We start from the raw sequence: 25,606 nt of genomic DNA on the forward strand, positions 1-25,606 counted from the left end.
AAGCTCCCCAACCACGTCACCAAACGCGAACACGGCAAAATGGTGCGCAGCAGCTCTCTCCCTATCCCATCCCATCCCGTCCCATCACATCACCGGCTTTACGTACGGACCGTCACAACCTCTCGCATCTCGAGCTTGTCCCTTTTTATTCCTTCCTTCCTTCCTTCAGACATCATACTTACCAAAGAATAATCCATCGTGAAGTAGGCGTGCGGGTTGGCGTCGCTTTCATCATCCATCATCCATCATCCATTCCATCCATCTTCCCTCCTTCCTCCTTCTCTGCTTGCATACATACGTACCAACAGGAGAGGCGAGGATTCATCCCTCACGCGCACAAACCACGAGACTCGATCGCGCGCATTGTGCGACCGTAGAGTCTAGCCGCGCTCGGTCAGTGGCTGTGACGGACGCGGACGGACGGAGCGCGACGGTGAGAGTGGGTGGGGTGGGTTGGTTTGGCGGATTTCCGCCGGTGAGGGCGGGGTGGGGGGTTGATTTGTGTAGGAGAGGGTATTTGAGATGGAAGATGGAGGGGGAGCGGGATGATGGTCGTTGAGAGGATAGATTGTAAAACATTCCTCTGGTGCGAGGTGGAAGAGCTGGAAAAGTGGGAGAGAAGGTGCTACTGGTTTCGTTCTTTGGCTTTCGACATCGTGCTTACAGGTAAGGTGCTAGAAAAAGCTGTGAAATTCTGGGTATGAGTGACAGTGTATTTGGACGTGAGATACCAAGAGTTTTAGCGTATTTTATGGATGGTTACCTTTTTTGCAGGTTGCCTGCCGTTGGGAAGCGGTCGTGAGTGCCACTAGGTGCCATGATTCTGATACTAGCTGATAGCAGTGATTGTAAAATGTCTGGATATTCCAAGTCAATCGAAACGAATCTTAGCGGTACACTTTGCGAGGTCCCCGCTCAACAAGGTCTCTATCAAGATCCAGAAAGCCGAAAAGATAGCCAACAGGCTTCGAGCAGCTGACGACAGAAGTCTTAGAACATTGAACGATAGCCAACAAGCCTCGAGCAACTAAGATACACACATCTGACAGCGTACAGATATATCCTCGATCATCTAAGTAGCCTTTCAATATCACCCATTCGTGCCGTGCTTCCCTCTTTCATCCTCTTCCCCGTCTTTTCCTGGAACGCAGTCATCATTAGCTTCCGCTTTTCGGCCTGAATGTTCAAGACCTGATCCTCGATGCTATCATTCATGACTAGCCGCCAGACTGTTGTAGGTTTCTTCTGCCCCAGTCGATGGACACGGTCGACGGCCTGATCTTCAATCGCAGGTGCCCACCACGAGTCTGCTAAAATTACCTGATTGGCTGCGACAAGGTTGAGTCCGACAGAGCAGACAGCTAGACTAGCGAGCATGACTGTGCATTCGGGATTCGTCTCCAGAGCAGTCAGTGAAGCGTCACGTTCGTTGGCACGCATGGTGCCATCGATACGAGCATACTTGTACCCATTGGCATCAAGTTGGGCTTGGATGATGTTTAGAAAGGAAGTCCATTGACTGAAGATCACGGTCTTCGTCCCAGGTTTTTTGGAAGATGCCTTCAAGATACTTAGCAAGGCTTCGACCTTACTACTGCTGGTATCTGTGTCGATGTCAGGCTGATCAGAGGTTTCACCGAGGTCAACCGCTGGACGAACGAGGGATTCAAGCTCCAGAGGCTCAGCTCGGCACATTGGGCATCTATGCTGCGTCTCAATGACCCGCTCAATACAATCAGCGCCGAACACGTGAGCGCAGGCCGTGATCACAGGGTTGTGCAGGTTCTCGAGACAGATTGGGCAATCTTCCCGTGATTCGATGCTAACTTGCAACATATCTTGCAAAGCCTTCCGGTTCTCAGGCGTGAGATCCACGACCTTTTGAGACTCCAAGACCGAAAGAACGGAATTCACCCGTTCGCCGCACAACTTCCAGTGGTTGCACACTTGTCTGAGGCGGAGCAGCATTTCCAGAAGATGACGGTAGGTGTCCTGACCTTTCCCGTTGCTGTTGGTCTGGTTCCGCTGGACCGTGTGTAGAAGACCCTTTGCTTCCGCTTGCAAAGCCTCATACTTCTCTTTCTCGTGATCCAAGAAGTCAATACGGTGGACATACTCCGATAGCTCGGGAAGTTTCAGGTCAACAAACTTCATTTCCTTCTTGCGGCGAAGGCAGATGGTGGCCATCAGGGCTTGTAGTAGCAGGCTTGCGTTGATGTCGCCTTGATTGAGTGGTCGGATCAACACACTGTTGAAGATCTCCAGACGCTCCAATCCTCCGGTCAGGCCAATGAAGCGGACTAGAGAGAACAGGTCCTTCAAGTTGTTGATGATGGGCGTTCCAGTCAAGACCCAACGAGACTGCGCCATGAGATTTAAAGCTGCCAGAGCCGATTTGGTCTGCGGATTCCTGATGATATGGCCCTCGTCTAGAATGACCCGACGCCATTCCGTAGAAAAGAGACCTTGCTGACGCGGTACAGATGGAGGATCCTTTTTCCCGCGAGGGAAGTATTCAGTGGCCAGCGTTCCGTAAGACGTGATCACCACATCATACTCCCCGAAGTCTTCCGCCTTCATGGGCTTCTTGTTGTGACCATGATAGACCAACACACGAAGAGCATGATCTGGCTTGATGTGGTGAGCAATCTGCCCGCTCCAGTTGCTCATTACTCCGACAGGTGCGATGATCAGCGTTGTCTTCGATTTGCTGGAGACAGTTGAGTCCGCATTGTCACTCGCGATCAGTGAGATCATCTCTATAGTCTTGCCCATGCCCATGTCATCGCTCAGTATGCCGCCGCTTGCGAGAGTGGGCTTCTGGTTTTTAAGTGAAAAGCTGGTAGCAACGTTGGTATAGATCTGGCCATTCCGAGAGCATTTCCACAGCTGTACTGCGTCGTCAGAACCAGCTGAGGGAAGTTGAGGATTCTCTTTCTCCAATAGCCATGCAAGTGCTTGACGCTGGTATGGCAGCAATTGAGTTGTAAGTTTCTTTGGGCATTCTGCCATTGGCATTGCGGCCAATGCATCTTCGCCGGCCCCGAACTTCTCGACCACACTGCCCACTTCCCTCGGGTTGAACCGCTCACTGCCATCGATGAGATCCTCAAAGCTCTGACTGGAATTTCCATCGCCCTGAGATAAAGTGCCAGCGTAGTCAGTCTGGCTCGAATGTCCCCATTGTTGACCACCTCCACCTGTCTTTCCACCTTTGCCTTTCTTTGCGGCTGCGATCTTTTTCAATTCCTCAGCCTTGCGTTTCTTCGCCTCTTTCTCTTTCTGGTCGATCACTGCCGAAGGCAGGCTGTCCGCTTTCATCTGGCTTCGTAGATTGGCTCGCTCGACAGGCTCGCTGGTTCCGAACAGCTTTAGAGCAATGGGACAGTCGTAAGAGCCCACATGACCTGAAAGAGACCCTTCCACCAAGAGAGCTCCGGAATCCTAGGTCGGCGTTAGCATTTCGCAAGATATCAAAGCCAAAGGTCTCACCATATACTTCGCCAACTTGCTTGCCATCGTTCTTGGTATGTGACCGATTTGGGCGCGCTGCACGTTCTCGACGCGAAGGGCATTTGAATCGTATGGGTTGTTGGGCTCCCTACGAACAATAACGTGTTCTCCAGGTGTCGCATGGCCGGTGTAGTATTGGACGCCCACAATCTTAGTATCCAGATTGCCTAGGTAGGTTAGGAACGGTAGCAATGCCGGATTATTCTTGTCCCGATCCATAGCATACCGTAAAGTTGGTAGCTTTGGTAGACAGAGTCTTCGCCATCCTGAGAAGAGATAACAATGTCTTCTGCATCCGCTTCATCGCCTTGTTCCATCCAAGAGTTGCGCTGAGATTGCGTCACATCCCCGGGAGGAGCTCGGTGGGCCCAGGATGCGGATCCCACGTCGTCATCTCCAGTCAGGTCTATAGCATCAATCTTGCGCTTGCCATGGGTACGAGGAGCCATAGCAGTTTGTTTTAGTTGTAAACCACTGATATGATGAATAATGGTGATCCTGGATTGGATGGAAACGCGTCAAAAGAAAAAAGCCGCTTGTTTACTTGGTTGCTTGGCATTGCTTGGCATTGCTTGGCATTGCTTGGCGTCGCGCAGTCACGTGCTTTAGTCTCTTCCTCTACTAGTAAGCACCACAAGCATCTGCCCAATTCCACTCCCATCCATTGACGCCAACGCAACGTAGAGTATGGCTCAAATGACATGTGTCACAAACCTGCTGACACTGACAACCCTGTGTTCAATTCTTGGAAGCACGACTTTGTGCTGGGGTGAAGTGCTTTTCATCTGGCATTAGTGATGTATCAACCTGGCTCTTTACTATACAGCTGCCATGGACAAGCGTAAGGTCTCTTTCACACTGAGAAATCGCAGGCAAGAACCAAAAATGATCCTCTACGCACTACAGTATAAGAATTTTGCCTCCTGACCGATTTGATTACCGTCCAGATGCCCCCCCCTTTCCGCGGCGCTTTCTTTCAGAAACCTGGGTCGCTCTCTATCATTCTGTATGGAGGAGTCTCTAAAAGTGTCTGATGACCAGTTTTCACTTTCAACATTGCACCTTTTTTTTCTCTTTCTTTTTTTGGGTTTCACCAACGCCGGTGGTCCGATGTGGCTGGTTGGCGTGGGTTTCCCGCGGTAGACATTCCTCTTTGGCTCAGCTTTAATGGTGTTGGCTTTACACATGAGGAGCAGAGTGGAAGCCTGGCGAATCCAAATGCAGTGAGGTCTGCTGAGATATGATTTCCTTCGTTCACAGAGGGACGCCTTTGGCAAGCAGTCTCGAGTATTTGGCTTCCACTGAAAGCCGTGCGCTCCACCGCATCTGAAAAGCCACTACTACGGCCATTCTCGTATAAAGACGAGAACTGGCCCTGCTCTGCGGGACCATCTCCGATTCCTTTGAAGCACAGCTCTACAGCATCCCGAGTCTCCGCTTCTCAATCCTACAGCATTCCATCAAGATGAAGCCAACGTCTCTCGTCCTGCTCTTTGCCGCTACAGCACTCGCGGCCCCGCAGGCAATAGTATCATCCGTGGCGACATCAAACACATCCGTAGCTGCATCCTCGAGCACCACCCCTACCACTGTGGCCTCAAGCTCACAAGCCCCTGCCACCTCCGCCACCTCCGCCCTCTCAACCTCAACTACACCCTCAAGCACCACTGCAACCACCGCAGTATCGATCTCATCCGCTTCCGGCGCAGCCGCCACTGCGACTACCAGATCCGTGGCGACATCAAACACACCCGTAGCTGCATCCTCGAGCACCACCCCTACCACTGTGGCCTCAAGCTCACAAGCCCCTGCCACCTCCGCCACCTCCGCCCTCTCAACCTCAACTACACCCTCAAGCACCACTGCAACCACCGCAGCATCGATCTCATCCGCTTCCGGCGCAGCCGCCACTGCGACTACCAGATCCAAACCCAAACCAATCGCAACCAAAACCATCGCAACCAGTCCCAGGCCTACCGCGAGCCCGTCCTCCAGCTCTTTCCTCTCAAGTCTCAGCGCGGCAGCCTGCAAGAAGGTCGCAGCCGCGAATGCCGCCACCCTCGCCCAGATTGCGAAACTCAAATCCCGCGGCATCGCCGTCCCCCCGTACCTGTCTGGATACTTGCTCGCTGCCAAGGCGGCGGAGTCGGAGTTGGGCTGTTCGGCGTCGGCTTCAGCGTCAGCGTCAGCGTCAGCAGCGACTTGATGAGGATAGGTCGGTCGTGAATGGGGAAATCAGTTACATGATACTTTTTTATCAAAAAAGGAAGATAGATGAGATAGATGGGTCGAGGTAATTACTAGAAAGGTACCAGCCAATCAAAAAGCTTGTAATGTTCATTTGACTCGAAGTATAACTGCTCGTTATTCAAAGCGGTGCTACACTCCTTGATACCCTTTGAAGTGAACGACGACCCCAATAAAATCCGCCTAGTCGTCTATCCCGAAAACCACATCCATTGCGTACTCTCCCATTGCCAAAATCCTCGATAAAGCCTCCAGAAGCACCGCTGTACAATGGCGGACTGAAATCTGGAATGGTTGTTCATGCGTTGTGCGTGGCGGAGCTCTAAATAGATTGAAAGTCTGATAAAGAATTTGTGGGCTCAGGAATTGGACAGGTCATCACTTTGGTTGTCAATTTAATCAGCAAAAGGTTTTTCGGTGCTTCGTTCCGTCCTTGAACCTTTCGAAAGTGCAGCCCAGATATGTACCTAACCAGTACCTGTACAAACCCCTTTGTCTTACTTCTATGTGGTGTCTTACAAACCAATACAGCGCACGTTACCGTTTAACGTTCCGTTTCCAGGTCCCATTGACGACCTCTTCTATTTCGCGGTCCCTTCCTTCTCATGCCATCTCTTCAACGTGTCCTGCGCTGTCGCGATTTTGAGTCCAATCCTCGCATCCAGTTCGAACTTCTCCCAAGTCGCCGCTTTCTCTATCCACTGCATATTCTTTGGTGAGTGATTTCCTTTCAAAGTGAAAAGCTGATTCATAACACAGTTGCGGGAGTCAAGATACTTCCGCAACGTGTCTTGCGACTCAAATCAAGATATGCATTAGGAAATGAAGAGCTGGGGAAGTTGCTTACACTCTCACACTCCTTTACCCATTTCTTCACCTCAGCCTCCTTACCCTCCTTCCTTGCCTCTCCCCTCTGCATCCAACAGTTGACGCTCATCTCGTAATTAGCAGCAGGTGCCGTCCAATCATCTCTCGATCCTCCTTTCAATTCGTTCTTGTCACAGCTAAGGACACCTGCTCGGAGGTGTTCCTTCGCTTCTTCGTAGCGCTTCAAGTTCCTCAGAGTAGCGCCATAGAGCACCGACAATATAGCCTTCTCATCCGGACCTTCACGCTTCCAATGCGGATTCGAAGTCTCGCTCCATGAGAGTCGCAAAAGGCTTTGCTCGAGCTGACTCGTGTCCATGCGCTTGTACCCGTTCCATAGGAATATCATCTCTTCGACAGGGCTGACTCCTACAGCATCGACGAAAGAAACACTCCAGTCACAAGCGCGAGATTCCCATTTTTGGACTTTGCGGGTTACGAAAACGTCAAACGGTAGCTGGCGCGCCATAAATTTCTTCTTGCCTGCATGCTTGGGTGCAAGTTTGAATAGCTCGGTCGCCTTTTTGGCGTAGATAGCAGCCTCGGTGGGGTTCAAGGTTCTATGCTGCCGGTACATTTCGACATTTGCAGCGCCGGCAATATAGTAGTAGAGAGTATGGGACCAGTTGTTGAGATCAACGCAGGCAATGAAAGATTTGGCGCAAAGGGCGTAGTCGTGCATATACATTGCGTCGAGAGACCTTTCAAACATTTTGAGAGCTTCCACTTGCTTGAGTGGAGACTTGATGGGCTTTTCGAGTATAGAAATGGCGGTGGAAAGGTGTTTGTTTGCGGCCTGCATGCGGGCTTCTTCCAGGAGCCAGAGGTGTGATTTTGGATGCCGCCTCCGCATGTCCGAGAGGAGAGCTTCGCAGCGCTGTTTGGGATAGCCTTCAACGGTATTCTGGTCGATACTAGTTGGGTCTGAGTCAGGGATGATATCAGACATGCCAATGAATGTATTGTAGTATCCTAAAACGATCAGGCCTGCCATAGCACCATTGATATTATGGAACTTGCTGGCCTGCCAAAGCATCCGAATACCACGGTCCTTGTCGCCGTGAAAGCCAATAATGAAAAGCAATTTTCCAAAGGCAGGCGGAATCATAGAAAGCATAACAAGAAGTAGTCCAAAACAAAGATTGGCACCTGAGTGAATAAAAACATCTATTGGATTGGCGAAGACATCGGAATCAGGGTCATGGTCGAGGATCCCATGTCTGGCGGCTTGGTTGTCTGGAGCGGGCAGGTCCTTTGAGTCCAACATGCCTTCGCCGTCGAGTGAAAGATTGTTTAATTTATCAGTCGTTCCATCATCTGCGTCATAGAATTCATCTTCATCGTCATCATCGTGATGATCTTGCGCACCGTTGGTGAGCCCATCCTGTTTTGTGGCTGCACTGTTTGAACTATTTGGAGTTGGTTCTCGAAATGAGCGTATAGATGGCGGCTTAGATGTAGCGCCACCAAATCCACCCGGCATTCCCTTGAGCGACGGGGCTGACCTATCCGACCTGAAAGATTCCACCGACCTTCTGCTGGGTGTATTTGTGTCCATTCCACTCTTCGTCCTGATGTATCTGGACTCCGCATCCAGTATCGTATTAAGCGTAACATACGCCTTTCGTAATTTGTAGAAGCCCTTTATGCTCTCCGTGAGACTTTCGTTCAATACTGCAATCACAGCGCTCATCAATTGTGTCTGTGCATGGCAAAGGGAAAACTCGGCGCCGGGTGGGTAGACAGCAGAGCGGTATGAATGACTGTCTTTCTGAGCTCGCCGATGGTCGGTGGAGGCGGTCGTCTCGGCATCTGCTAATCTTTCCGCGGCTGGAGGCACATAATAAATACATCAGCAATCGTCCCGAATCATTCAGGAGTAACACTTTATACACACCCTCGCGTATTATTTCCGGCTCGAAACCAAGCGTAGCTCTTAAGAAAGCAACCATGCCCTTTGCCAGCTATAGGTATCAAAGTATTCTTCATCAGCCAACATCCTTCAGCCCCAAAGCCAATCAGCCTGGAACCTAGGCAGCCGAGAAGGATCATTTGGCGCACCTTATGGAATGACGAGTTTCCGCTGGCTAAGCCATCTTCCGCGCTCTCGAGGTCATCGTCCATTATATGTGCTGCCGCTACATCAGGAATTCCGTCAGCCTTATCCTTCTCGAAGCCGAGATCTAGGGTCGTGGATATTACCTCGAAGGGCCGCCTCCACTGAAGATATAGGTCAGTAAAGCCAGCAACGCAATTGAGAGAAAGCATTCGTACAGTTTTGTGGTTCGGCCAACGTGTCCAAGGAGTGTGTGGAGGCATTATCCTTCTTCGAGTGGATCCATCCCCGCAGCATGGCGCTCCTCCTGAAGACTCGATTTCTCTATTCAATAAATTATGATTTTGGACAGAGACAAACAATAAGGAGCCTGGAAAGAGCGAAAGGCAACAGTATGTAGGAAGCACAAATGGCAGTCAGCTTAGAGCCCATTGATGATGTCGCGTGCCAAGGCGTTTCGGCCGCGGCTTTAGCGGGGATTAGGGTGCGTTAGCGCAGGTGCGGTTTTGCGCTATCATTTCCGCACTAATACATCTTGAATTTCCAGGATACATGTAATAGGCTACATAACAATGTATTCCCGAGTTGCGGCTCACGAAGAAGTGCTATGATTACAGAGTACTACCCTGATATGAGAGGTCCCTAGAACATTTCCAAAACAGACGAGACTTTTACGATGAATTTCCGGGACAGGATACAACAGTACATCCGATACATCACACGAAACACCCTCCTGATTAAGCCGTATGAGACTGTGAGAGGCAATACCGGGCAAGTTGGACAGCACGGACACTGGGATTTTCAGCCTTTACTCTCACGCGTGAGACACCCTGTCCACCTTGAAGTAGGGATTGGAACATTGACCGGGTTGCTGTACGCAAGTTGAGTAAAAGATCTGTGAGCTAGCCTCTTCTAAGTCCTGTAATGGAAGGATGATAAAGTAAGCTAGTCACCTGTAGTTTGAATGTCCAATTCAGGTGTGCAAGTTGTGTCGACGGCGACAACTGCGTTGGCCCCGTCCGGCCAGCGCTGATCTCGATTGACTGCCCTTGGTGCCTGGCAATTGACTCGCACGACTAAGCTGACTCGGCTTGCCCCGCACTATTAGCTGGTTGGTCTGGGCAATGTTCGTCGCGTGAAAAGCAATCTATCCAGTGAATACGGGAGCAATAAGTCGAAATTGTTCTAGACCAGGAAGTGTCAGTCCCTGATTCGCTTCGATTTCGTTGATGAGCTCTTCTTCATCCGCCTCGACGTTATTGAGACGCTTGTACTGTGAGACTTTATTCGAGAGAGCTACGGATACTGTGTTCTATGGACGTTCAAACGGTCCTCCATCCGAACCTCTGTTCACCGCTGCAGCAGAAGTTGTTGGTAAGGCTACGCCTTTGTCCATTCCCACGAATCGCTGTCCGGCCTTGTATAGGCCATGGCAGTCTGTAGCTTTGCCGGAGATACCGATATGTACGGGCTGGTCATTCGGATCGGCTTCTATCTTCAAGGTTACGCTGGGGACTTAGCTTCCTGGCTCGCACCATCCGAAGTAAATGGATTACGCCTGACAAACAGTGTCTTTATCGCCGCCACTTTCCTCTCCCTGCTCCTCCATGTCATTCTTGATATATCGAATCTACAAGTCCGTCGAGGTCTACAATATCCTTTTGCTTACGTTTGGGTACTTCTTTTTCCTTGTGCCTCTGTACATCTGGTGGGGTACTCACTGGGTACAATCCTGCTTTGGGCCCCTTCAGATTTCCTCATGTTCCGCCTGGTCAAGTCTACAGCGTGTTGAACTGTTTGTTACTCGTTGCCATAGCGTCGTTCCAATTGTGGTTCTGGTTTGCCCGAGTGCTAAATTTGGATGGACAGGTTTGTGACGAGTATGAATTCTTCTTTGCAAAGATCACGTTGAATGAGAAAGGTTTTGAGGTGCTGAGTATAGTGTTATCCTTTCTGCTTCTGTCCTCTTGCGCCATCGTGCTCTCAATAACCGTTCTCAAAAGAGCGGAATTGGTTGTGGAGAAACAAGCACCGAGGCATAGGTATATTGTCTCCGTCTGGCCGCGTGGCACCCCCATTCTATGTAGATCTGACCTATCGAGCAGGAGAATGCACGTTGAAAGTCTACTGCAGCTGCGATCAGCCTGCAACGTCGCCGTCGCGAGTACAATTGTTGCGGCAACTGAACTCACGATCAAGTGGAACAAGATCCAGGGCGTCAATTCGCTACGCAGGCCAAACAATGCCTCTGCTCATGGGTGTCGCTACAATTGTACGCATAGTCTATGTTCGCCTTTCCAGAGGACCACCAAGACCATATCAGGATAGTCATGGTGGATCAAGGTCGACCGAAGCCGATCATGAGGGACCCCTTGAACCAGAGCCCATTCCCGTGGATACACTTCTCTCATTCCTCTTGGTGCTCTTAGACCACAGCGATGAGATAAAGGATCTCGAGGAGGCACTCTGCGCCCATTCCTTTCAGGCGGCAGTCCAGGCTATCCATTTGGGTGCTTCCTTTTCCTCCAATTCCCTTCAAATGCATAATATAGCTTTGGACGGAGATACAGTGGCATGTATAGCTTGCTGTACTCGTACGATCAACTACAGGATGGTTGCCGCTTTGACGTCGACTTTCGTCAATTTCAAACTTCGCACGCAACGCTACTTGGATCTTTCGAGCATTTTCATTTCAAGCAGCACAAAGACATCGCGAAGGAGCTCAATTTAGCAGACGCAATCATAATTGTTGTTGGTATGCATTTCAATGGCCCCAGGCCCCAGGCCCCATGGCCGCCAAGGATTCAAAGTTCGATGGCTGTTTCATGTCAGAGGCCAACGGTCCAGGCCAAGCGCATGCTTACGATTGGCGGAAACTAAGGTTCTTTGCAACATGGGTTGGACACAACATAGGCGCACGCTATCCAGCCGACATGGAAATAGCCTCTATGCGAAGGCTAATGAAACTTCACGTGTCCTCACTCTCTCGCCATGTAATATTTTTCTACTGATTCGTGTGTGTCAATGTGCAAGCTGGGCTCGAGATCAAGATGCTGGAACATCTGACCTGAACTTGTATAGAATTTCCTCTATTGACGCTGTTTGTAAGGAAGTAGAAGATGCGACGGAAGCAAGAGGCGAGAATCAGTGTGCAATTGATTCTCCTCCTAACCGTCCTGTTCTTGTTATGGTCCTCGTTTTCCCACATCTATGACAGAATCTTTCCCAATCTACCCCAATCTGATCATGACCAGTCTGCTCTACAGTCTTGCTCAAAAGTGAAGGGAATTGAGTCCGAACCCGTGCGTACCGGTAAGGAAACGGAGACTACCCTTGGGCCAGTGCTTGAGGACGACTATATTCAACAATGGCAGAATGGCACCAAGGCTCACGACATGGACGCCTTATCCCCGGGCGAGGTGGCGAAATGTCTACGTGAGATAATGGGAGAAGCCAATAGTACCGCGTGGCGAATTCAGTGCTCGGCATCAATTGCTGCACGCTACGACTCACTACAGGTCACAACGGAGCACGATGGACGGATCCAGTACCTATTCGCTTTAGATCTCTACCAGACTATTCCGGTCCTGCCAACTCTGTTGGGGTCTATAATTCAGACCATTCGTTTCCTTGGCCCAAAACGGTGCGCTGTCTCTTTCGTCGAAGGCAGGTCTACAGATGGCACATACCAAGTTTTGGCGGCTCTACGGGACGAAGTGGAACGGTTGGGCGCTGTGTTCTACATGTCCACCAGCGACGTCAGCCCGCAAGACGGAAAGCAGGATCGATTCGAAGGCCTAGCATTTCTGAGGAACTTGGCGTTGGCGCCGTTGGTCATGGAGAAAGCGAAATTTTCGCCCGACGCGCAGGTCATTTTCCTGAACGACGTCTACTTGTGTCCCCACGACATTCTGGAACTGCTGTACCAGCAGAACATGCAACATGCGACCATGACATGCGGTATGGATTGGTCGCACGGCGGTGCCATCTTCTACGACATCTACGTTGCGCGCTCAATAGTCGGCGAAACCTTCTGGCAGATCGCACAGGATGGCGGATGGCAATTTTCCGACAACCTCTTCTGGGCCGACCGACAGACGCGTGCCCAGTATCTTCAACGCCAGCCTTTCCAGGTATACGCATGCTGGAACGGCGGAGCAGTCATATCCGCTCGACCCATAATGGAGCGCCGGATTCGGTTCCGCCGAAACGTCGAGGCGGAATGCTACATGGGCGAACCGACGTTGTTTGCCAAGGACTTGTGGAGGCTTGGTCTGGGTCGGATCCAAGTCGTCCCTACTGTCAACGTCGGCTACGACAATCGAACCGACGAGGCCAAAGATCTGCACGGTCGCGTCGAAGACCCTCTCAACATGACTAGCGGAGATTTGCAGACTGAGCTTGTTCAATGGCAGGAGTCGCCGCCAAGTTTGGTCAAATGTATGGCGCAGTTCCATGAGCCTTACTGGGTTCCATCCACCTGATCTCGGACTTGTAATCTAGCCCCGTCATCTCACTCTCCTCGTGATCAGCGATTATTTACTTACAAGAGCCGGAAACGGTGCTGTGATATTAGCGTCACACTAGCACCGGGTACCGACTACGATACCTGGCAACTTCGTCTTATAAAGTATGGTACTTCGATCTTGGTCCGGACTCCGGGAATCCATGGCCTCTCTACCGCCGGCGTATTACTACGGCCAGAACCCGATTTGCTATGTTCAAGAGGTGATGCTAGCCGACTTCGCGGCGATCAGCGCCGGCGAAAATGAAATTCATGGTTCCAGGCCGGTCGAGTCGCTATGTACTACGACCGGAAGACGCATGGCAATGGGAACAGGCATTCTCAGAACGCCTTCGTACCAACTATTTTGGCGAAACTCGACTACATATTCCGATAGCGGAGGTGACCTTGGGCTTCAGACATGCAAGATTTCCGACGCGTCTTTTAGTATCGGATCACGCAAGCTACGCACCAACTGGATTGATTTCGACCGTTCGCCCCCCCCCAACACCAAAACCAAGAACTTGCATGACCCGAATCAAGATACATACATACATACATACATACCCGCCAACCATTCCAATCCTCGCCCCGCAGCACCCAAATCCCATCCTCGTCCCTACCCCCCTCCCTCCCTCCATCCTTCAAACCAACACCACCACCAACGACAAGGCACCCGGGAAAAAAAAAGCCAGCCGTGCGCCGTGAGGACCCCCGCAGCCGCCCGCGAATCAGACAACCGACCCGGCGGCATGCGCGGTCCGGGCTCGAACTCGCGGTCGCTGGGGTGGTGGTGGTGGGGTGGTTAGCGAATTTGAACGAATGAATAGATATGCATAGTTTCCTTCTTGTTGACGAAGGTGTGAATGTCAATCAAGCGAGCGAGCGAGCGAGTCCTCACTCCGCATGCCCTTTTTCCAAAATACATCGGTGAATAGCGCTACGGTTCTCATGTTCGGCAATACCAACAGTAGAATAGAGCCCCAGACCGCATCCAACACCATATATTCCCCGCCACGAGCTGCCCGTCCTCAAAGTCTTCCATCCCGTTTTTATCATCGTCCATATGCCATCGCGAGCAATCCACACGGCACCAACTCGTCCCTAAATAAAAAAAAATTAAAAAAAATGGAGCATCGCCTCGCCCCGCCCGTGCGATGATCCATCACGGCGTCCGCTGCGGGGGATTGTTTCAAAGTCGTGCCAACGTGCAGGGACTGCCCTGCGGTCGGGGCGCGGGTGGTTGGCTTTCGGGTCTGGTGGCGGTTGGGAGGTGAGAGAGGGGGGGGATGTTGGAGAAGACGAAGGGGGGGAAACAGGGTTCAGGGGAATGGAGAGTGTGGATAGCGGGAGGGAGGTTTGGAGTGAGTGGAAAGGGACCGAGGTGGTTCAGATTATATTTATTAATGGACAGACGTCGACGATATCCTAGAAGGCTAGAAGTCACGCGCACACGCCATCGGCGCCGCGGACAAACATCTACGGCTTCCCGCTCACCCCCCCATCCCCATCACCCACTTCCTCAGCGGGCGCTCTCGTACCCATCGTCGTCACCGTCAAGGATCAACGGCTTTGCCGCTTCCGGTGCCTTGGTCCGATTACCATCGTGGTGGTGTACCTCAGAATCCCCATTCAACACGTGGCGGAAGTGGTTCAATCCCCAATTGCTCGTCGCCCTCTTCGTACCCATACCTGATCGCTTGTACGTGGTGTTTTCCCCGGCGCTGTCTTGCCCGCTGGCGGTCTCGGGGTCCTCGAACTCCCACTCCTTCGGCGCGACGAATTTGCCGATGCGGTCCGAGGCCGGTTCTTTCTTGTCCCAGTGGTCGGTGCCGTGTACGCCTTGCCACTCTGGCTTGTGCCTGTACTCTTCCATGCGGAGGACTGCGCTGACGAGGTCTCTGTAGGTAGCGGCAGACTTGTCCCAGCCTTGCAGGCGCAGGTAGCACTGCTTCAGCCATTCCACATGCATCTTGACCCTCTTCGAGTCCATTGTGTCGACAGTCTTGTCATCGCCATCGTCGCCCTCTACGACCAGTCTCAGAATGTTTTCGTGCACACCCATCGCCTCGCGGTAATGGCCCATGCTCGTGTACAGTTGCGACAGCAGCTCGGACATCTCGAGCGTCTTCGGGTCGAGGGAGCCCCATACGCGGCGGAGATTGTAGCAGATGTCTTCGCAGAGTCGGATAGCGTGGGAACGGTGATCTTTGTTGGCATATGTTGCTTGCACGTAGCGGCGACCGATAGAGACGATGGTGGTAGAGGACCATTTCTTTTGGACTTCGCGGGAGGACCAGAGTAGCTTGAGGAGCCACTGTCGATTATTGCGGTCAGCTTGGCTATATGGGTGGGGCCAGAGTCAGGGGGGCTTACTTCAAGATCTACGTGGTTTTGCTGTTCGCCAAGCAGACCAGCAAGGTCGTTCAGCTCACGCAGCTGCAAGCGCACAAAGTCGATCTTGGAATCCTTGCATGCTTGTAGAACTTCGTGGATGATCTTGCGCGAAAGCTCCATCATGTCATTGCGAACTTTGGGGTCGACTTCCGCCTTCATTGGCTTTTCGAGACCACGGCCAGCCATGAGTGCAGACAATTTGAAGCCGTAGCCAACGTTCTGCAGTTGATGATATGCGCGTTGTTGATTAATGAAGTTGAGCGCGCAGAACGCCACTTCGTACGCTTGCTGAATTCGGTCTTCGCTAAGCAAGTACTGGACCTTGGCAACGCTGGATATGCACGCAGAAGGCCCAATTTCTACGTTGTGAGTATCGTGACGACCAAGTTCTTCGAGTAGACTGTTGCAGAAGATAAGGCTAACTTCGCTCCGCACCTTGATGGTTGATCCCCACTTCTTGATGAAGATCTCGTGAGCTTGATGTTCCAGAACCTCAATTTGTACCTTGCGCTTGCGAGAGACTAAGAAGGCGCGAAGGCTACCAGCCCTTGCGAGGATGACTTCAGTATGGGACTTGTTGTTGATGCAGCGGGTAAATGATTCGTAAAGAATCGTCTCTGTGAGGAGATCGGCCATGATTTCGGAGTAGCTGATGGTCATCTGTCCTAGAACTATCTGTTCAAACGTAACCAGGAAGACGTAACAGCCTTTACCAGTGGATTTGTCAATTTTGAAGCTCGACTTGTCCGAGCTGGCGCTTCCGGTAATCAGCTGTAGTCGCATTTCGTGAATCATCTCGTGGCCTTGCTCAGCCATTCCACAGGCGATATAAATGGAGCCCATGGTTTTTGCGGCCTCGTGGAGCGTCCTGGAGTGCTTTTCCTTTTTGATGATCTCGATTGTTGTATCGAGCAGCATGCGTACCACCATGGAATGGCTTTCCAGCTTCATATACAGGAGGACAAGCTCCCGTAGGACAGTCAACGTCTCAATATGAGAGCAGCCAAAGGTTGCTTTCAGGGAATTAAAGCGTTCGAGAACCACTTTGATGGCCCGTTCAACGGTAGGTTTTGATACAGAACTGTGGTTGCAAACCTTCACGTACGCCCTTGTCAACAACACCTTAACAGTCGTGATGGTCGTTTCAGATATCTGGGTCGTGGTTGTTTTCGTCGTGGTCAACACCTGACATAGTTAGCATAAGTAGAGATGAGGGCCACAAATACTACTTGCCTCTTCACATATCGACAAAGCTTCATGGACATGCTTCTCACTCTTCATGTAGATCTGAGCGAGTTCTATGGAGGCCTTGAGAGTGACCGTAGCGGAAGCGCCAAAGATCTTGATGCAAGCATTACGATATTCAACGGTCAAATCCCGGAGAACGGAAAATTCGCAGTGACTATGATGCTCCAGGACGTAGCGATAATGCAGATAAAGGACCTCGACGAATTCGACACCGAACTTTTTGTATCCTTGATGTAGGTCTTTCCAAGTCAGCCAGAGAGTCTTGCAGATCGCCTGTAGCTTGTGCCAATGACCACCCTCGTTATGGTATTTGAACATGAAGAACATGGCATCCAAAGCATCGTGGTGGCAGACCGCCGATCCATGGTTCAGCGTTGTGATGATCTCTTCGTAGTACTCGTGAGCGTGGTCATGTCCATGGTCAGCGCATAGGGAGCCCAGAATGTAGAGAATCTTGATAGTCAGGGTATGGGAAGTGCCTAGGAGCTTGCGGTACTCGACAAGAAGTTCATGATAAATTTCGATCATATTGTGCCAGTGACGGTGTCCTTCGTAGAACTTGATAAGCACAGTGTAGGATCTGGTCAAGCGCTCATCGTGAATGTGGCAGGAGTTGCGGCACGCGCGATAAATGCGAATATAGATCTCCTCGGCTTCATGAAAACGATGCGAGCGGTCATAGCAAACGGCAAGGCTTGTTGCAATGTCGATGGCCTCGGACCCGAAATCTTTAGGTAAAGCAATGGTCCCTCGCCCGGATATGATCGTCTTCCAGACAAGCAGTAGCGATCGTTTCGTCACTTCGATGCACTGGGACCATTGTTCCATCCTCATGTAGTAGGAGACGAGGCCCTTGCAGATTGCAAAGGTCTCGGATGTCACCGTACTGCGGGACATGGTCGATTCGAAAAGCTCTTTGATGACCGTCTCTGTAGTTGTCGGCGTTGTGCTAGTAATGGAGGCGGTCGTCGTAGATGTCGTCGAGATGATCTCTGTCATAGTCTCGGAAATCAAGACTTCGCAGGATTCGGTGTGCTCATGCTTGCCATGAGACTCGAACCATGCCCAGCATTTTTTGAACACGGAAATGGCTACGGACAGAAGGTTGATAGCACGCATGAGTTCGCCAACGACTTTGAGTCGCAGGAAAATCGTCTCAGATTCGAAATCGTACCCTTCGTACTCGGTCCAAACGCAAATGAGTACGTTGGAGGCTTCTTCATGCCGATGACGGCGTCTTAGAAACCGCACGTACTCTAAGACTACATCGATGGTGTGAATGTGGATTTCCACCCCATGATGGTGGTGAGGATGATGACACTGCTCAGTAAGGCGTCTCCAGAGTGTTATGTAGAGTTCTTCGGCAAGGAAATATTCACCGCGCGCTTCATAGGATACCGCCAACTCTATGGTCATTTGGATGCGGCGAATGTCCCAAACTTCCAAATCCATGGCGACATCGAAAATACCTTTCTCATACTCGACAACGTCTATCTTCTTGTCGCCTTTTTTGAGTATAATAGTAAGCTGTTCAGATATGCCTATTTCTTCCTGCATGGTAGTATTAGCACGTGATCTGCAAGATTAGACAATTGACCAGGCAATGCGATGGACAAATGTACTCGAGGGTTTGCGTTGACTTACCTCTGAGCCCTTACCATACCGTGTAATCATGATCTCGCGAAGCTCGCGCCAAGTATTTTCAGCATGGTGCTCTTCGCGAATTTCAATGTACAGCTGCGCGAGCATCTTGTAATAGCAAATTACCAGGTCGTGCGTCTTTCCATGCTGATGCTTGCAGGCGTTGATGATATACTTCAGCATCCCCTCCTTGCATGTTGCCAGCTCCGTGCGTGTTGTTGTTTTGATAGTCTCGGTGATCGTCAGGAATGTCGTGGTGCATCCAATGGTAATTGTATGGTTTTCGCGCAGTATTTCTTGGCCAATGTGCGACGCACGGTAGAAGCACATGCTAGCCTCTGTCGTCTTCGACCATTTCTGGTACAGGCCTCCACAGATGATCAAGCTTTGGAGTACCGACTCATGCTTTTCAGTAAATACATCTGTACGTATGCGGCGGGCAAGCTCATGTGTCTTGATAGAATCGACCAAGGGATCCCAGCAGGCCCACTCGAGCATTACAAGCTGTGTTGAGCTGGGAAAGAAGGCCTTGAGATCAGCCGAGAGCTGGAATTTATCGGCGCTTGTGTACATCGAAGAAGCATGGAAGTGCAGTGTCCAGTATCGCACTGCGTATTCCAACAGTCGATGACTCTCAAAAAGCTGGTTGACCTCTGTCTTAGCCACCACTTCCAAGGCTGGATCTCGAGAGTTGGTAAGGTTGAACCGGCAATAAGCTAGGAGTCTCATGGCAAGATCGGTCTGCGCAGATTGATAGCTCAGAACTTTCTTGCCTTCTCTCTGGAGATTGAACATCTGAGCTCTAATTGCAGGATGTCGAACGCGGACAAAACCGTTGTCGATGATGACTAGAGCTCCCAACGAGGCCTTGATGTCCTCCCTGATGTCCGTCTTCCGGTCTACGGAACGTTTCTTTTGGAGGTCAATCTGCAACAGATTTTTGACTTCGGTGATGGTGAATGGCCGCTCAGCTACGAGCATCCAGGACAGCAAGTGATTGGTATTTGATGTGGAGAAGTCCAACGTATCTACTAGCTTTTTGATCAGCTCGTCAAGAGAGTTTGGTGTATCCCTGGCAGCTTTGACTGCTTTCATAAACCCTTCGTGGGATTTCTCCTGCCTCAGGAACTTGACAGTCAAGAGAAGGCCAAGAAAGCTGCCTTTTGCGGCATGACTTAGCTGTTCAACAACCGCTTCGCGAGCATGTTCGCTTTGTCCTTGGTAATGCACGTAGCCATGGAGTGCATGCCCAGCCACATGCCTAAGATCTTCGCGCGTATGATCATGGGTAATCTTGAATGTCTGAACCTTGCCCTCAGTTGGCATTGGGGCAGGGTCTCGGGATAGAATAATGATCTGAACGTTGGTATGCTTCGCGGCGAGCGCCCCCAACTGATGGGTGATTTGCTTTCTGCTTTGCTCGCCACCCTTCACTTCGTCAAGGCCATCAATGATGACAAAGAGAGAGTGTTGGGTGGCGAATCGACCCATCGCCTTCTCCAAAGATTTCCACAAAGAGTCCTCGAGATTGCTGGTATCTTTCGAAAATGACATGTCGTACGCCTGAGCCAAATCTTGGAACAGAAGCTCATCGCCTATGTTTTTTTCAAGGAGTTGTAGTAACAAATGCTTGGCTATCGCAACCGATGAAGTCTCGCTAGGAACGTCTGCTTCTGTTGGACACGTTAGTGAACGGGTGCCGAAGGTTCGGAATGACGGCTATAGCAGCGTAGATGTGAGTAAAAACTCAGCGGTGAAAAAGCAACAATTCCAATTCAATTGATGATGCTAGGAATGAGATGTAGGCTTGCTGTTGATAATGGGTGTTCGTGTCTGTGACTGGAATAGAGTGAGCCGCGCGGACGCGGATGACCTACCAACTGTGAAAAATAAAATGTCATAGGTTCTCTTGCCGAGCGGCCTCTGCAGCCTCTCAATGATCCAACGAGACAAGACACTCTTGCCGCAGCCTGCAGGTCCGACAATCGACAAGGCATCATCCTTACTTCGTGAGAAGTCGAGGAGATGTCTTTGGAACCATTCACAGGTGTACTCGTCTCGATGGCCTGGAGCGTGAAGGCGACTCTTGGTCAAGGTCTCCAGGTTACGGTCGCGAGGACGGAGCCAGGCTCGAAGAATCCCGAAATCCACAGACGCATCATCGCCGAGCTCAAATTGCCACATAGCGTCCGTAATTCGACCTATGCGTTTGTGAAAAGCCTCGATGTGACCACCAAATGTGCTGTTGAAATCAAGACTGACTTGTCCGGCAGAGACGGCGTTCACCTGAGCGTAGTAATAGATGCTTACGTCTCGAATTAGTGTCAATAAGTCATTGAAGGCCTGGCCTACCTCCACTCTGATGTGTTCATCGGCGTGGAGGAGGTTGTCGTGGCGCAGGAGAACCGAAAGGGAAAGTCCAAGTTCATAGAAGACGGCAAAGGTCTTGTCGAGGGCTTGGACGTTACTCGGGCCGAGCTACGCTAGATTAGCAAAAAGCCGCAAGGCACCGACCAGGAGACTTGCCTCGAGCAAGGCGCAAGCTGCAGCCCAAATCAACTGCGCCGCTTGACCACTGTCACGGACGAAGCCTTTAACAGCCTTGGAATATTCCGATATCTGGAGAGCGAAGAACTCCGCCCTGAATCGAGATTGTGAAGTCAGCGTTGCCTACTCCAGTGGGGATGTCCACCTTCGAAACATATCTGAACAGCATTCACCCCCAAGGAATGTCTCAAGACTCAAGCTGGGTTGACAAGAGGATATCTGAGCTCGGAAGAAGCGTACCACTTGAGGACTTTGTCCCATCTCGAGCCTCGATGCGGCATGTGTGTGAGCCTCTGGCGCTCGATGAATTGGAGGAAGCCTTCAATGGTCAAGCTATGAATGTCGGTATTATCAGCCTGATCGAAATCTGCGACAAACTTTCGTCGGGTTTTGATGACCGTCTCTTGAAGGATTGTGACCTGCTGGTCTTTTGAGAACATGACACTGGAATCGCCCCAGCCTTTGGAGGTACGCGTATGGTTTCGAGAGCCTGTGAAGTAAAATCTTGGTCAGCGATAAGGATGAAGAGTTTTAAGAGGTGGACTGTCTTACGTTGGGTCATACTTTGGCTTGCATGGTTTGTAGTGCCGTTGCTCAAGCCATCCGGTTCCTTGCTTGGGCTGGACTCATAGACCATAGGCTTGGAGACCTTTGGCTCCTTGGCAATCACGGCTGGCTTGTCAACGTTGAGATTGTCGTGGCTCTGGCTGCCATTGACGGCGGGAGTGTCATCAGCCATGGCTTTTGAGCGTTTGCCCTCTTCAGTATCTTTGTTCAGAGGTATCGTTGTATTACTTGAGTTCGATGGTTTCCTAGCTGCGGTGATGGTCAGATAAGGAACGGTAATGCACCGGGCCAAGGATGACCTACAGAGAGGATTACGATGAAGACCAAGCATGCTCGAACATATGACGAAAGGGTTACAACAGCAGCATCGGTTGAATCTGCATTGACGGGTAGAACGTAGACTTGGCATCAGGGATTTCAAAAAGAGAGAGAGTCTTAAGATATAGATTCTGACAGCCTGTGAGCTACGCACGGGGCATGCCTCGAACTTCCCTCAAGTTGCCCAAATAGGACGTAGTAATTGGCTGACCCCCGAGCGGTGACGCGCGGAGAGGGCTAAATGTCAGTCTAATGTTGACGTGTGGCACAACGATTAGCCATACGGGGAAGTTCCACATTCCAGAGCCACCCAAACCAGTCAAGAAGCCGATCAGGGGCGGCCTTCTGCATGTGGAAGAAGTCAACAGCAGACACTCAAACGGGGTCCATATGCAGTTTGCTGCACGCAGCATCGCCATGTCCGCACATGTTGTCAGCGAGCCTCAATTCTCTACAGGGGAGGATTGGGACAGAGTATATTTCTGAGGGGGGAGCAGGTTGATTACTCGGATCAATGACTGGATGAGGACTTGGATGAAGGACATTGGTGAAGTGAGTTTGGATTGAAGCGAGAGTCGGACGATCGTCAATGAAAATGCAGCTAAAAAGGTAGTATCAAGATCTGACATGCCTCAAATTCGGCCTTCTGCAGACGGGACTCTCCTCTGGGGGTTCCGACAAGCTTGGTCCTCGTGTCCGCTGCAATCCCGATGCCTTTGAAGGGATGATGGCGGCCGCGTGGCTGGCTGAAGTGGGGGTTCAGGCTGGCTAGGCCCCCTATCAATGTTGGCAACAGCATCTCGTGGCCTACGGGATGGTTATTCTAGGCTGATAATAAGAGCAGGGGTTTGTGTATGGTAGTGTGTACTATGCCATGGTCAAGAGAAGGGCCGAAAACATGCTCTATGTCCCCTGCGTCAGGATATCGTCTCTCATGGCGGGAGATGAGCGCAAGGGTGGTTTAGCTGAAAGCTAAAGTGGCTTGCAAGTCTTTAACAGGCTCAGCCGCGTCGATGCGGCGTCATTTTAGAACAGCTGTCAGATTCTGAAAAAGGGGAGAACGTGGCTTATTGATCTGCGCCTAGTGGCCTAGTGGCCTAGTGGCTTAGTGGAAGAGAGGAAAGCTCGGCTCGCGTAGATCCGTACCTTTTAGACTACCTACCTAGGCCACTGCCAACTTGCCAAGTGGATGAGAACGCGTTCTTCACATCTTTAATCCTCACTCTATAGCTATCTGGTACATCTCTTTCACTCTCAAGTGTATAGCTCCGTTAGTGCGCAGTAGATCTTCAGTGATTCGATGATGGCTTCGAGAAGACTGAAGCCTTCAAGCCCTAAGGTGTAGAGCCCAAGCTATTTCCTTTGTTTTCCTCGACATCTCTCAATGCTTCGTCCCTGCTACGCTCTCATCTTCCCTTTTTGTTTTCTTGTTCGTGCCTCCTTAAGATGCATGTAAGGTCTCTTCACTTCGCATGCCTTCCGGGATCTATCTGGCCATAACGAGGGCGTTGGCGCAGTGAAGACTGTTTTAAGGATCTCTTTGCGACTAAGATGAATCGGACCAGCGTCTTGTTTTCCTAAGTAGATTTTCTGTAGCTACGTCGCCGACGCACGATACGATGCTGAGCTGTTAGCTGATCTGCTGACTCTACGTAGACTGACTGAAACGGTGACGAGAGACGAGTGAAGATGTATGCAGGTACTGACGCAAAGTGTAAAGTGTTTATCAAAGCCAGCCTCTATATGCTGAGACTTACATTGTGCCTCCAAATCGATTTCGCGTTGGGAGGGGTCTAGTATCTTCCGCAAAGATGCAGTGAGGTAGCCTGAGAACAATCAAACTTTCGAAGCCTGTGACCCAAAGAAGGATATCGTCGGCGTTACAAAAAACGAACGGTGTGGCTTTGTTCCTATGCAGTGGCTCCTTAATTCTGTGTGAAATAAAATCTAGAGCTCACAAGCGAGGTATCGTATCACGGTCGGTTGCTGTTCAGAGGACCCACTTGGAGCAATTTACCCGTCAGAAGAAAGTCCGAAACATCGCAAGATTCACTCTGACTAAACGTTTAGAAGAAGAAAACTCCAACTGTCGGTTTTAGCATGGGTTGCTCACACTCTCGCCCTTCTCTCAAGAAGGAGTCAAGAAAGCCCCTACCAAGCAGGCCGAAACCCACTAACAGCCTTTACTATAAGTACCACCCACGTCCTCCATTGTCCCCAAGGCACCAATCCGCGTACGACAGCCTTACCGGGTCGAGCCGGAAGAACAAGGTATCACGTAACAACGGGTGGAATAGCATCGAAAATTATCCGAAGACCTCGCAGAAGGTCCAGATGCGAGAGCGTCCTTGTCCGGCTCGGCTGCGCGTGATTAACGCTGGCTTTAAGGAGGACGGACCGGGTAGAACGGAGGAGGAGTGGAGTCTCGAGGAGCTCAGCGCCCTGTATAGAGGGTGGATGAGTATTGACTGGACGACTCAGGGTAATTGGTGGTTTTCGTTTGACAATTGAAGTTTTCAGAAAACAGCATCAAGCGAAATGCGAGCGAGACTGTGAAGCTACTAGCTCTTCCTTATGGTGCAGACCGGGATTCGGCCAAGGTCGTGTCTTGTTGCGGTCGTTCTGACTGTAAGATACCCGGCATATTTGCGTTATGGTCAGCAAAGGGATGCCCTTCCATGGCATTTGCCGAAGCATTTTCGTCGCCGACCAAACGCTTGTAACGGGGTTTTTTGGAGTTGGCGGTCTGGGAGTCAGCGTTGACATGTGGCATGTTCACGAGCGCGGCCCGACCAGTCGCTGATGGTGCTCGGTGGGCTGTGGTGTGTTTTTTATGGTAAGTGATGGTAGAGAAAATTGGGTCTGGGTTGGAAGAGAAAGCAAGACGCGAGCGCAGAGGCCTTGCTTGTATGCTGTTCGATTTCAACTGTCGCTGCGCGATGTAGAAGACTGTTTTGCTGTTGTGGGGGGCGAAGTTGAAACGACGCCCATCTTTTGCAACAGATATGAAACGGAAATTTGATGACCACTCAAATTGGGAACTTTGACACATTGAACATTCAAAAACTCCTCGCACATGCTAAATCAATACTGATGCACTTTTAAAACGAGGCGTCGCCTGCCCAAGCGTCCAATGTCCCAGCAGCATGCGTCTCCGATTGCTTGACAAGGCTGAAGATACCCTTGAATAGAAACACTGCCGGGAAAGGGGACAACTCGCCTCTCGACATATCCTGGATCTCCACACTACCACTGTGCCAAGGTAATTTTGGTTGAGCAGACTTATGCATTATTGGTCTCTAGTGTCCGTGGGTGTGGCATGCATTGCTGGCCCGAACAAGCCATTGTTCGCCCAAACCCTGGGTCGGACTCGCCTCAGAATGTCTTGGTTTGTCGGGCTGCATCCGTCTCAAGATAGTTCCGCTTGGGCCCATCGTACGGGACTGATTGGTCCATGACTGTGGCATGCATTGCTGCCTTTTGATTGATTGGTCTCTATTGTCCCAGGCTGTGGAGCATTGCCGGCTTTTGTGAACATCCCTGTGCCCTTCCCATCTCCCAGAGTCAGGAGCTTCGCGCAATCTGACCCTTCACCACTTCTATCCTCAACCCACCTCCTGAGGATACATCATACAAGAGAGAACACATGTGCTAGTGATCATTCAACTCCCTCTTTTCCATCGTTGCAACCCCTCAGAGCC

At 50.9% G+C, this 25,606-nt stretch overlaps 5 protein-coding genes across 5 annotated transcripts; 1 reads left to right on the forward strand and 4 right to left on the reverse strand.

Annotated features, from left to right (window-relative positions):
- Positions 1-1,068: 1,068 nt before the first annotated feature.
- HO173_005043 (uncharacterized protein) lies at positions 1,069-3,962 on the reverse strand (the record flags this gene model as incomplete). Its single annotated transcript, XM_037306961.1, has 3 exons — positions 1,069-3,444; positions 3,493-3,680; positions 3,740-3,962. The coding sequence occupies 3 exons, from the start codon at positions 3,960-3,962 to the stop codon at positions 1,069-1,071; spliced, it is 2,787 nt and encodes a 928-aa protein (XP_037166085.1).
- A 967-nt stretch (positions 3,963-4,929) lies between these two features.
- HO173_005044 (uncharacterized protein) lies at positions 4,930-5,607 on the reverse strand (the record flags this gene model as incomplete). Its single annotated transcript, XM_037306962.1, has 2 exons — positions 4,930-5,429; positions 5,451-5,607. 2 exons carry the CDS (start codon positions 5,605-5,607, stop codon positions 4,930-4,932), a joined length of 657 nt encoding a protein of 218 aa, XP_037166086.1.
- A 734-nt stretch (positions 5,608-6,341) lies between these two features.
- HO173_005045 (uncharacterized protein) lies at positions 6,342-8,980 on the reverse strand (the record flags this gene model as incomplete). Its single annotated transcript, XM_037306963.1, has 6 exons — positions 6,342-6,461; positions 6,608-8,457; positions 8,525-8,591; positions 8,689-8,765; positions 8,830-8,847; positions 8,902-8,980. 6 exons carry the CDS (start codon positions 8,978-8,980, stop codon positions 6,342-6,344), a joined length of 2,211 nt encoding a protein of 736 aa, XP_037166087.1.
- A 1,945-nt stretch (positions 8,981-10,925) lies between these two features.
- Positions 10,926-13,167, forward strand: HO173_005046 (uncharacterized protein; the record flags this gene model as incomplete). Its single annotated transcript, XM_037306964.1, has 4 exons — positions 10,926-11,252; positions 11,294-11,434; positions 11,461-11,676; positions 11,938-13,167. The coding sequence occupies 4 exons, from the start codon at positions 10,926-10,928 to the stop codon at positions 13,165-13,167; spliced, it is 1,914 nt and encodes a 637-aa protein (XP_037166088.1).
- A 1,542-nt stretch (positions 13,168-14,709) lies between these two features.
- HO173_005047 (uncharacterized protein) lies at positions 14,710-21,918 on the reverse strand (the record flags this gene model as incomplete). Its single annotated transcript, XM_037306965.1, has 9 exons — positions 14,710-15,504; positions 15,564-16,769; positions 16,818-18,383; positions 18,477-20,146; positions 20,351-20,951; positions 21,000-21,114; positions 21,261-21,510; positions 21,573-21,836; positions 21,891-21,918. The coding sequence occupies 9 exons, from the start codon at positions 21,916-21,918 to the stop codon at positions 14,710-14,712; spliced, it is 6,495 nt and encodes a 2,164-aa protein (XP_037166089.1).
- Positions 21,919-25,606: the final 3,688 nt, after the last annotated feature.

This window comes from Letharia columbiana (genome assembly GCF_014066305.1).
Source record: "Letharia columbiana isolate WasteWater2 chromosome Unknown Sc0000013_s0, whole genome shotgun sequence".
Lineage (NCBI taxonomy): Eukaryota > Fungi > Ascomycota > Lecanoromycetes > Lecanorales > Parmeliaceae > Letharia > Letharia columbiana.